At 36.5% G+C, this 13,419-nt stretch overlaps 1 protein-coding gene across 7 annotated transcripts in view; it reads left to right on the forward strand.

Moving 5' to 3' along the window:
* The window catches only part of TAFA5 (TAFA chemokine like family member 5), a 437,142-nt gene that overhangs the window by 371,307 nt on the left and 52,416 nt on the right, over positions 1 to 13,419 (forward strand). Inside the window, exon 5 of one of the 7 annotated variants that reach the window (XM_072032955.1) lies at positions 3,970 to 7,852. The exons of the other annotated variants lie outside the window; for them this stretch is intronic. Coding sequence (XP_071889056.1) covers positions 3,970 to 3,978 — 9 coding nt within the window. The 3' untranslated portion in view covers positions 3,979 to 7,852. Of the gene's footprint in view, positions 1 to 3,969; positions 7,853 to 13,419 lie in introns of those variants that run through there. 7 annotated transcript variants of the gene reach the window in all.

Raw genomic sequence — 13,419 nt, forward strand, 5'->3', positions numbered from 1 at the left:
TAGGTTGTAAAAACTGAAATATCTGCACATCAGTGTTTATATGACTTTTCAAGGAAATCTTCATGACAGTGTCATAAAGCTTAACCAAAATCACATTATCTGAAGAAAAAAAAAATCACTTATTTGCAGTTACCAGATGTAAAAAATAATTTGATATACAATGTATATTGCATTACAAATTCCAGTGTATGGTGTTGTAGTTGTAAGGTTGTACTGTGAGCAGTGGGCCTAATGTAATAACAGTTTATTCCCTGCAAACCTGATTAGTTTTCCTTTATGTCACACAGTAGTCCAAGACCCCCAGCCCTTTTCAGAGCTGCAAAAGCATATAGTTCCTCGTGTCCCCTGTTTCCCATCACTACTATATCCTATGTTTATTTCCACATACAAAATGCCATAGATGCCAGCTAGCCATATGAGCAGGCTGTTTGTGCTGACAGTCAGACCTTCCCATCAGTAGGAGCATTAATTAACATTAATTTGTCATTACATTTTTTTTATTCTGCACTCTACCAAGTTTTCAAACATTCAGGGTCTTACTATTTTTGAGATGTCTATCAAATGTAGTTGAAAGTGGTCTACAGGCTCAAAAGTTATTAGTTTGAGAAGGGACTATTAAACGTCACAACCAGAAACTGGGTTAGGAGTGTTAAGTAATAAAGTTAATGTGATTGATTTTACAAGTATCACATCTTTTTAAAGTTCAAAGTTGTCATAACTTTACCAACAAAATGATGCACTGAAAAGGTGTGATGAAGCTCACAAAATTATTATAAAATATATATATTTTTTTAATGACACGTTACTCCAGGCACAGTCTACTCACAAACCATGTATACAGTGTGATTTTTTTGCTAGCATCAACAAGACTGAATACATGCTGTACTGTTTTGGCTACAATATCAAATGTGAATTCTTGATTCAGGTTCTAAGTTGTCAGCATGCTGCATTAATAAAGTTACAATATATTCTCTGTATATTAGTTCAAGAATAGCCCCATATTCAGAATGGAGAATATTTGCAAATAAACCTTCTCATAAGACGAGGTTTTCTTTTTAATGATAGTTCAGTGTCTACTTAAAAATGCAGAGGTATACAATTATTATGTCAAGAATATATACTTTGGTGTAACTATGTACCATTAAGCATGAGGGCATTTTCTGTAGACCTGAGAGGCTCAGTTAGTCAGCTCCTCCACAGATGAGTCTGGCCTATACTGTGGTCCAGCCTCAGAAGACTTGACCCTTATGCACAGTGCCCATCTTATCTAGGGCAGCCAGTGAGTGAAGCAGAAATGAGCTAAAATGTAGACTTCAAATGGCTTCTTAGCTGTGTGGAAGCAGTCTCCAAGCACATCATATGGGAATAAAATGGCAGTGTGGCAATTACTGACAAATACTTTCTCTTTGCTTTTGCATTTTTCATGGGAGGAGGTCTGAACAGCCCTTTGTCTTACCTTATTTGCTGCTGCCACTGGTGTTTCTTCTGAGTCTTAATAGATATGAAAAAGCAGAATTTACTGAGCTTGGTTCAGTAATACTCTTTTGACCAGCACAGAATATGAATGCTTCATCATGCTGCACAGTTTTATACAAACTGTACTGTATGTAAGAAATATCTAGAATTTTCACCAAATTGCTGTAAGATTTGGTAGTCTTTGGTATTCTTTTCATTCTGTTACTTCTTTATATTCTGTATATAATTTCTCTCTCTCTTTTTTTTTTCTTACTATATATACAAATAAAAGTTGTTGGTGAACAATCAAACACTTTAGAAGAACTTTCGCCTTTTCAGTAAATGAACAACACTGACATAAGCAAGACTGAGTTCTGTGAAAACCCATATTTTGAGGTAGAGATTTGCTTACTTTTTTTTTTTCCAAGTGGGTTATTTTACAGTGGCTTAATATTATTGCTGAAATATGCATATATAATATATATTTTTTAATTCTCTGATACTGCCATAGAGTACTATGATTTCTGGAATAATTCCCTTAAAAAAAATGATATTCCATTAGGAGTTAATAAGGAGAAAAAGAAGAAAGAATAAGATAGCTCCCACTGGCCATGCTTCTTTTGATACATCCCAGCTCCTAGAACAGGCGTAATACATGTATATGTTTTTGTAATGTCTACAGTATATGTTTTGGTAAAATAATTTTGTCCAGCTCTCCCTCATGACCGCAAAAAATATGCACATAGCTCTTATGCCAAAACTGCCACCATGAAATGATACACTGTCCCACTCCTGACACCTCCATGTTGCAGGTGACAGGAATAAGAACTGAACTGTGGTTTGGAAAGGGGCAAAAATATTATTGCTTCTACAGATATGCTGATGCCCTCTTAGAAGTTTTCTGGAAAAGTTGTATTGAAATCTGAGACTACTTTGCTGTTTTCTCACTTGCAGTATCATCTGCCAACTGCAGATTTCATCTTTCAGACATGTTTCATGTGAGATGGTTATTGGCCTCCAGAAAGGCATCTAGTGTCGCTTTCAGTGAAGGACTTGCTGTGAATCTCTCTTGCTGCTTTATCATAAACAGCATCTTAAACATAAGTAATCTCATTAACACTCGGAGTCCTCTGAAGATAGGACAGCCCTGATAAGGGTTAATCAGAGAGCTTTCATATTCAGTGTGTGGATACTCATTTGGGTCATTTGAGTTAGTAACTCATAAAGAGCAAGGAGACAGTGGGCTCCCGAGTCTAAAAGAGCTGCTGCTCTCCCAGCACTCTGCCTCCTGTAGAGCCTGTGCAAGCTGACTCGACTTGGTTGCAGGAGCAGCTTAGTCTTGCTAGAGAGAATGATCCGTCTTTTATAATCCCATGGAAACAAAATCTCTCAAATTAGGATGAACATGAAGAATGCAGGAAACATAAATACATAACCAATTTGAGAAATCCAGCAGCTATATATAGTTCCTTTCATAGAGAAGGCATTTGCTACTTTCTTTACTCTGTGCATTTCCCTTGTGACAAACTGAGGTGAAGCTATCACTCATGCCTAGTGGTGGAGAATAGCCTGCTGTTAGCAGCGGAGATTGCACTGCTGATAGCATTTTTGGTTGTAATAGTTCAAACAGTGCATAACAAAGATAAAGGACCCACCATTACCGTCATCTTAGTAAAGGTACTTGTTAAAATAAGAGGGAAGAATGTATTTTGTATAGTATTGGTAATATCTTGTAATAAAGGTAAGAGTTATAAGAGTTTAGGGCTAGGTCTCAGATTAATTTATATGAGGAATGATACATTCTATGATTCACATTAAAATTAGTTTTTCCATGCATTTCATTTTTGTTCTTGGAAAAGCAGGTGATGTGTCTGAAATATGATATTAAAGTGTGCCTTCTAAAGAGAAAGTCCCAAGTTACAAAGGATATATGGTCACAAAACATTTTTAGCTTTTTGTCATTGTTCAGAAGAAATAGGTGCACCATAATAAGCTGAGGATTGATTCAAATTGATCCAAAGATTAGAAAACCATCATACTTTGTAGATAGACATAATTTATTGTAACAATTCTTCACCTGGGAAGTACATACTCCCTGTTAGGGTGTGGTATATACACATGGAAAGGGGAAGAAGGTTGCTCCTGAAGGCAGCAGAGAAGATGTAACTGGGACAGACTGGCTGGGACAGAGATGACGGCAGGGGAAGAAACATGCTGAGACGGTTTCAGTGGAGTGGAAAAGGAATGGGGGGAGGGGAGATAGAGCAACAGAAAAATCAGTGTCTGCTCAGTCCAGTGGCTGCCACTGCAGTGCTGACATCTCCAGCAGCTCAACTGGACGTGGATTGGGACCAAATGTCTCTGGTTTCATTTTCAGAACTGGTTTGCAAAGGTTAGGAGCTGAAGGTCTTAGCTATTCAGCTGTAGACTCTGTGAACAATCATTTTTGGTACACTGCCTCTCTTGGTTTTGGAGGCTTGTAAATACATAACATTTGCATTTATTTTTTGAAAGGTTTCCTGAAGTACAAGCAAGAATTTCCCTAGCCCTTTATTTGTGAAGCAGAGGGATGCCTGAGGCAAAGGATGTGGAGAAGGGGAAAAAAAGAACGGCAAAAAAACTTGCGGGTGATAGGCTGCTGCCATAGTAGGTCTATGTAAAGAGATAAATGCAAATTAAAAAGTTTGTCAACAGTTGTTTGCCTGTAGGACTTCACAGAGCACAGAGGTTTTTAAAGTCTTAGCATTGTGCTGGATGAACCTCCACAGATCTAAAAAGGATTTGAATTGTCTGTTTTAAAAATCTTAAGATGGGCGTACTTTAATTTAAAACACAAATCTATTAATATTGGCCATGTTTTATACTCCACTCTCATTAACAGAAGACTATAGGTGCTTTTTCAGCCCGGTATTTATCCTTCAGTGTTTGATTTATTCGTACAAATGCACATTGAGTAAAATGATTCAACTGAAGCAAAAATCTGACAGTTGCATATTAGGCAAGACTTTCATTTTTCTGAATGAACTAAAATGGAGGATACTTATCACACCTTTCTGCAAGCACACTTTGAATATATTTGCAAAATAATTGCATTTTATGCCAATAGTTAACAACCTTTGGAATAAATATAAGTTCTTGGCAGATTTTTATTATTTTTATTTTTGTATTCAAAAAACATTTTCTAAGTTAAAAAATTACCAAACAACTAGTGTGCACCTAAGTAAACTGGGGTTTAATATGGGACATCAACAGCGATGGCTTCAGAACCTTCTGCATGTCATTGCTCATAACTGTATATTTTCCCCCAGCTTTACTACATCATTCCTTGCTTGAATTTCTACTGTGCAGTTTGTATGATGGAAATAAGAAATTTTGAAAAATGTCAAGGGAGGTGATGCTGTAGTCTAAGTTGTTTATCTTGGAGTCTTCCTGAAGACTCCATTGAATTACTGTCTGATAGAGGGAAATTCTTGTTCTAGGTTCTGAGCTAATGGATTACTTGAACTATTCAGCATCATATTTTTGGCTTCTTCCTTTTAATTTTCTGTGCTAACACAGTAATGACACTCATTGGTTTCATGTTAAATGAGAGAACGAAGAAATGTACTGTTTTATTTTTTTATTTACATATTTACATGTATTATACCAAATGAAGGGAAAAAAAAAAAAAAAAAGAAGCTGTTTTCATCTTCATAGTGTGAAAAATGTTGGGGGATTTTTTTATCACTGCAGATGTTAACAGATTTATGCCATGTAAATTGGGTATGCTAATGATGTTCCAAAATGTTCTAATCAGTGTTTATTCTGTCATATTTTATTTATATTTGTTTTTCAAAATGTATGTGCATGTGATACAGGAAACTTGAAAATTATAATAAAGAAACCAGATTGAAATATAGGTTTCAAGTTAACTACAGAGATACGTGTTTTAATTAAAATAATTAGTAAATACGCATTATGAATACTCAGAGGAGTCCTTCTAATTTGTTTAGCAAAGTAACGTTTTAAAATATTTCTTCTATAATTACATCAGAAGTCCTTTTAAGCATAAACTGGACAGTGTGATGATGATCTGGAAAAGAAAGTCTTGGTATGCTTTAAAAATATCTAGGAATTAATATTTCTAATTTTATATTTAAGCTTCTAAGCTGAGCTCTTGGAAATTTTTTCCCAATATGTTTCAGGTTGAGAACATAAAGCTGTATAGATGTATTATAAAGAATATGGATGATAACCACTAGGTTGCTGTCTAAAAGTTTAACACTGTTTTCCATTACTTTCCAGACCGTGGCTGACCATAAAAAGTTTTCCAGGTTTTCTGGAGAGTTAGCTGATATTTACGTTAGGCAAAAATAAATTGTAGAGAAGCTTAGGCAGAAAATAGACATGATTTTTCCCTGAATACACACTTCTCCATGTATCATTATCAGTGCACACACAGTGATATTTAATGTAACTACACAGGGAAATTTGAGATCAAACTGAGAAACGATAGAGAGTATAAGTGGGTGCAGATCTACATAGAGCTGGATATAAGATGATATAAAAATGCTGACTTGATGTAAGGTATCTAGGTATTACATTAGGCATAATTTAATTTAGACTGCTGTTAATGTACTTGTAGTTATTCCTAGAAAGATAAAGAATTCAGTCTATCCTGAGTATTACTGCGCAGCCATACCTTTGAATCTCTTCCATAGCCCTTTTATTGCAGTAAGCCCAAGTGACACAGCTTTCACATAGTGAACTTGCTTGTAAGTCATTTATGTCACCCTGAAAGCAGTTTTTGAAAAAAAAAAAATCACTAAAGACTGCAGATTCGTGTATGTAGCTTTCATAAGGAAGTATAGGGTATATTTTTGGTGACATTTGAAAGCCCAAAAGGCAGAATGTCTTGCTTTTTATTTAATAGGCTACACTTCACAGAATAGCTTGAATTGTATTCTGCTTTGTGTGAAAAAGAAATATTTTCAGTTTGCTTCCTCGGATTTTTTTTTTTTTTTGGTGGTGGTGGTGGTTTTTTTTTGTTTGTTTGTTTTTGTTTTGCCTTTTTTTTGTGTGATCTGTATCAACTGCTTGTTTTAATTAATCTCTTAAAGATTGTCTGCATAGCTGTCACCAATATAATCTTTTTCATTTAATGTGCAAATTAATTAATTAACTGAATGATAATGTACTGGACTTGTTCAGGTCACTGAGTGATAACAAGATTTATGGTGCAGACCCTAGAGATGTATTTTGTAGAGTCTGCATGTTAAGTTGTGATTCCACTGAAAACGATGGAAGACTTTCTGTTCACCTCAATAAATTCACCTCAGTTTGAGGAGCTTTACGATCTAGATGCTGTTGTCTGGCATTTGTATCTGTGATGCAACTGAAGATATGATATTAATACGAAAAGTGATTTTGTACGTCTAATGTCATAATTAGAGACATCTGTGTTAGCTTATGTTTTTGGCTCATTCCATTATCTGTGTGGGATGACTCACGTTAAAGATGTGTATCCTTTGCATACATAGTGTCATAGGATCACAGAATCATGGGCTGGTTTGGGTTGTAAGGGGCCTTAGAGATCACTTAGTTCTAATACCCCTGCCATGACCCGGGACACCTTCCACCACACCAAGTTGCCCAAAGCCCCATCCAGCCTGGCCTTGAACACTACCAGGGATGGGACATCCACAGCTTCTCTGGGTGACTTGCTTCCATGCCTCATCACCCGTCACCACCCACATCTCTCAGAAAAAAAAAAAAAGAAAAAACAACTTCTGACTTTTAGTCAAATGAGGCACTATTGCAGCTGAACACAGGGGATATATGTATATATCAACAGGTATTTTAGAAGCACAACTAATCAGGAGATGGAATTGCTGAAACCTGAAGGTGCTTCCAGAGAACTGAGTAAAGCAGGAACTGACACTACTGAACAAGCTATAGGCTGTCCAGGGAAGTGGTTGTGTCACCATCCCTGGAGTTAAAAGACGTTTAGATTTAGAGTTCAGTGATATGGTTTGGTGGAGGACTTGTTAGTGTTAGGTCAGAGGTTGGACTCAGTGATCTTGGAGGTCTCTTCCAACCTAGATGATTCTGTGGTTCTGTGAAAAGTCCAAATATATGCTAAAAAAAAAAAAAAATCTTTTTTTTTTTTCTTCTGTAAGTTTGATGGAAAAGTTTTAGCCATGTTTGGATTTCTCAGGCTAGCGCTGCAGGCACTTGATCAGCAGATAACCTGTACAGATGGTGACTTTGATGACATTTCAACAGTAATATTTGTGCAAGGATGTACTGTTCTGGAACAATTTCTCAAGTGAATGAGAAACAAACAATTTTCTCTGAAGATCAGGCCATTTGTTTCTACAGTTTTGTTTCAAGCAGAAGTATTTTTGCAAACAACTAATAAAGAATACCATATTACTTCGAATTTTGTCTGCTCTCATTTTTCATTTTTTTGGCAGTCTGGACTTCTTTATTTTCATCAGAAGACATTATTGGACTTTTTAAATTGATGATTTCCATTATAATCACACACACACACACACACACACACACAGATTTTCGTAACACTAGTGCAGGGTAAATGCAAATATATACCTCTAATAAGGCTCTTCAGTTATGTTTGTTTATTTGTTTTCTACTAATTTGTTTTCTACTAAACAGATTCCCATCCTGTATTATTTACTATTATTTACTATATTTAATATTGTTATTTATCATGTTATTTGCTATTATTTACTTGAGTATTATTTACTATACCACTACTCCATCATTGTCTATACATTGTCATTGTATAACAGGAAATTGAAAGACACACTCCATATTGTGGGGAAGTGGTTTAAAGAACATTTGACAGAGAACATGAAAATCTTAGAAGGTTCCTGTTATAAGACGTATATGATCTCAGTGTTTTCCCTAGTATTCAAGACAATTTGCATTATCTCATCACCTTCTAAGGTGTATTTGAGATCTTGATTCCCCAAGAAAGAATAACAATGTCTAGAGATTTAACTCAGGTTTCTAGGCTTTGTAAATACAGCTCAATTTTACTCACCTTGACATTTAACTCTATGAACAAACCCAAGTCAATAAAAGCCTTGAGTTTTGGTAGGACCTATATTTATGTGCAATTCTTTGATTAGTCTTCTGCTTGGTAATAAAAGTGTATCAACATCAGGACTTCATTAGGAGTGCTGTTGTATAACTAACAAAAATATCTCTGTCCAACCGAGTTAAAAGTTAGAAAATATGAGTACATAGAGTGAACATAATGCTTTGTTAGACAATAAAATTAAGACTATGCTTAAGTCATATAGGAAGAGGACTCTAAGAAAAAAGCCGTTTTGTTTTTCTGCAATCATTGATAACTATACTTCCTAGCAAATTGACAAATTATTTAATCATGGTTTACCAAGTTCCAATTCACTTGCTTTCATTTCCAATTGCCAGTAGTCTCTTGTACATACATAGAATGTTTTACTCTTGGTCAGCTCACTCCTCCACTGCAAACAGAAATCAAATAAGCAGCTGAAGTCTTCAAAGTGTAAATTACAGTCTTGTACCTGACAGCAAAAACTTGAGTGTTTGAACTTGGCAAATCTAAATTTGAACACCTGAAAACTTATTTTCCTTGTAATGTGATTGAATTTCTACAGCAATGATGAACAGAATTCATTTTCTAATAAACTTTGGATACTATTTTACCTTTCTTTCCATATATCTGACTGGATTTTCACGGTCATTTCACTTTTTTGAACTTGACTAAAGTATCACAATTGCAGAGACGTTGTAAGTGTTTAGAGCATAGTGTTTTCTTACTGAAGGACACAGTTTGGGGAATTGATCATTTTTCTTCTCTTCCCCCTTGTGGTTCAGCTTTTGGCAGGTCAGCTTGCTGCATACAGAGACTGATTGATCTCTCACCGTGTGGAAGTGGCAGGTGCTTGTTAGGCCCCCAGTGGGACTTGCTTCAGTTTGCAGTGATTTCTCGTTCTTCTCACAGTATTGTTAATAGGCTCTATCTTTTGGTCCCTCAATCTTTAACCTGCAAACAAAATTGAATCTCTTTAATACAGCCAGCATTCCATGCTTTAATTAGGGTGTTTTAGTGCACAATCACAGACACACAGAGTTTAAAAGTAACTGAGTGCTAGCCAAAGGATTTTGTTCAGGTTATCTGTGGTCCAAATCCTAATATATTTAAGCAAAAATAAAGCCTGAATAGACTTTATTCAACTAAATACATACATATATATATATATGTATTTCATATATATATGTATATATATGAATATATATACATATATACATGAAATACATATATATATATTATACGTATATATATATGTATATATATATATATTTCAACTAAATATATATATGCTTCTTGGATGACAACTCAAAATATTGCTTTCTCAAAGGATGACGTTAAAATGGGTGCTGATTTTTAGAGCTGTGAACTCATGAAAACGATTTCTTGACAAAAAGGGATGACTTCATTTAAGAAGTTTTGTAAAAAATGCTTAAATCACAGATCCATTCACAAAATAGCGGTTTATAACGCTTATCTTTATTTGTATCAGAAGCACTAGTTATCATGTGTCTGTAGGTTATTAGTTTGAAAAACACTGTGTTATTAAAATATGTACTAAAAAGTAGATTTTAGGAAAACCTACAATGTTTATTTTAAGCCATCAAAGGGTAAGAATCCAAAATAACACTATACATTTTTTTCTATTTTTTTCTATTTTTTTATTTTTTAATATTACGTCTCTTTAGAATCCAGATGTCTTTCAAGTATGCACAACTTACAAACTATGTTTAAATATGTATGCATGTTTATCAGCATTTTGATTGAATCAGGAATTGCTTTGCATTCACAGAGAAAATGTAAGTACTATGAAATAAAAGTTAGTGTATAATGTATCATTCTTTGTTATCTTCTGGTTTAACAGTAGGCCATGTAGAAATAAAGTTGAGGCTTTCTATTTAAACTATATTAAAAATCTTATGTCTTCTACATATTAGAAATTGCTGTGAGAAACTTCTTCCTTTGTTAAATTACAAATTACGAGGTTTTTTTTGGTAACTAGGAATGTGAGAGAATAATTATGAATTGAATGATGGCTTCTAGTAATTTCTCCTTCCTTTTTTTTTTTTTTTTAAGCTATTGATTTATATTAAAGGTTAATGAGGTTTATTTATAATGAGCAACGAGAATGACTTTCTACTCAGGCGGATAAAGATAGAACAATAGAGAACAGTTTTAAACTAAGCGAAGATGTAGATCAGATGTTAGGAGAAAATTCTTCACTCAGAGGGTAGTGAGTCACTGAACATGTTGCTCAGAGACACTGTGTCTGCCCCACCCCTGGAGGTGTTCAAGACCATGGATGGGGCCCTCGTCAACCTGAGATAAAGATGGCATCCCTGCCCATAGCAACCCCCCAATGGGGGTTGGAACTGTATGATCTTCAGGTAGTCCCTTCAAGGTCCTTTCCAACCCAAGCCGTTCTATGAAGACTCTAGTTCTAAATGTGGATTCTTTATGGAAATTCTAAATTTATCTATTGTTATTTTTAAATTAAAAAACAGATTTGTAGACCTTTACATTAAATGGATAAGGCAGTTGAGATGTGGTTCTGCTGTTGAAGTATCTCATGCGTTCAGCGTAATTCTGCAAATTAACACACATTACTTTTCTTTTCTGCCTAAAAGAGGCTTTCTACCTGTTTAAAATGTTGAAGTATTGAGCTAAAGCAGTGAAAAACCTATGTGAGATCTGTAAGGAATGGTGATATGCCTACAACTGTCCATCCTGATTTTATCACACAAAAGTTTATTCCATTAAATAGCTACCAATAGCTATGAGAAAGGCAAAAAAAAAAAAGACATTAATTAATCCACCAAATCAAAAGGTACACTGTATTAAACATTCAAGTTGCAGTTAAATTGTAAGGAATTCAGAGACCATGTCAGCTGAGCTCAAAACTTGGTGGGGATCAGTCTCGTTTGTGTGAAGAGGTATGTACAGTAGGAAATATTTCTGTGACCCTACTGACAGTGTTTACCACCAAAGTATGACATTTACAAGGTCTGCTAGTCTATGTAGAGTCTCAGATTAATGTCAATGAAGGAAAGAGTCACAAACACTGTTACGGTTATTTCTATCCAGTTATGTACATAGAACTTCTGTATTGTATTTCTGCACTTAAGGTTGCTTGTGGAACTGAAATTCATAGAATCATAGAATGGTTTGTTTTGGAAGGAACCTTAAAGATCATATAATTTCAACACGCCTGACATGGGCAGGGATATCTTCCCACTACATCAGGTTGCTCAAAACCCCATCCAGTCTGGGCTTGAATACCTCCAGGGATGGGGCATCCACAACTTCTCTGAGCAATCTGTTTCAGTACCTCACTGCCCTCAAAGCAAAGAATATATTCCTTTCATCTAAATCAACCCTCTTTTACTTTAAAGCCATTACCCCTTGTCCTGTCACTCCACTCCCTGACAAAGAGTCTCTCCCCAGCTTTCCTGTAGGCCCTCTTTAGGCCCACTACAGGAAGGCTGCTAGAAGGTCTCCTCGGAGCCTTCTCTTCCCGAGGCTGAACAACCCCAACTCCTTCATCCCCTCTTCATAGAAGAGGTGCTCCAGCCTTTTGATCGTTCTCATGACCCTCCTCTGGACTCGCTGTAATAGGTCCGTGTCCTTCTTGTTCTGGGGGCTGTAGAGCTGAATGCAGTGCTCCAGGTGGGGTCACACAAAAGCAGAGCAGGGGGGAGAATCATCTCCATCACCCTGCTGGCCATGCTTCTTTTGATGCATCCCAGTATATGGTAGGCTTTCTGGGCTGCAAGCACACCCTGCTGGCTTATGTTGAGCTTCTCTTCAACACCCCCAAGTCCGCCTCAGGGCTGCTTTCAGGCCATTCTCCACTCAGCCTGTACTTGTTCTTGGAATTGCCCCAGGCCAGATGCAGAACTTTGCACGTGGCCTTGTTGAACTTCATGAGGTTCACACAGGCCCACCTCTCATGCATGTGGACCCCTTCCCTCCAGCACATCAACTGCACCTCATAGCTTGGTATCATCAGCAAACTTGATGAGGGTGCACTCAGTCACATTGTTTATGTGGGATGTTAAACAGTGCTGATCCCCATGTTGACCCCTGAGGAACACCATTCATTACAGATCTCCACTTGGACATTGAGTCAGTAACCACAACTCTTTGAGTCTAAGTGATCATAGAGGTCTCTTCCAACCTAGATGATTCTGTGAGTACAACCATCCAGCCATTCCTTACCCATTGAGAGATCCATCTGTCACATCCATGTCTCTCTAGTTTAGAGACAAGGATGTTATATGGAACAGTGTCAAATGCTTTGCACAACTCCAGGTAGATGATGTCAGTTGCTCTTCCCCTATCCACCAATGCTGTAACCCTATCATAGAAGGCCACCAATTTGTCACTTAAGGTCTGCCCTGAGAGAAGCCATGCTGGCTGTCATCAGTCTTTTTCTTTTCCATGTGCCTTAGCAGAGTTTCCAGGAGGATCAGTTCCATGATCCTGAGAGGCAAGACTGACTGGCCTGTTGTTCCCAGGTCAGTCCTTTTTAAAAATGGGGATTATGTCTTACCTCTTCCAGTGAGTTGGAACTTCACTGGACTGCCATGACTTCTCAAATATGGTGGTTAGTGTATCTCTTCAGGCACCAAGGACTTGTGCACATTTAGGTTCTCTAGCTGGCTTTGAACGTGATCTGCTCCTAGACTGAGTGTTTCTTCATTCTCCCAGTCCCTGCCTTTGCCTAATCCTACTAATCCTAATGTGAGGTCTTAAATTCATGCCACTGCCAATGGGAACTAGCCTGAAAGAGATAAGTAAAAATAAACTCTTAGAAATCGAGTCCTTGTTTCCCCTGCAAAAATCAAATGAACAAGACTGGATTATCTCTTTTACAGTTT

The sequence above is a fragment of the Anas platyrhynchos genome, chromosome 1 (genome assembly GCF_047663525.1).
Source record: "Anas platyrhynchos isolate ZD024472 breed Pekin duck chromosome 1, IASCAAS_PekinDuck_T2T, whole genome shotgun sequence".
Classification (NCBI taxonomy): domain Eukaryota; kingdom Metazoa; phylum Chordata; class Aves; order Anseriformes; family Anatidae; genus Anas; species Anas platyrhynchos.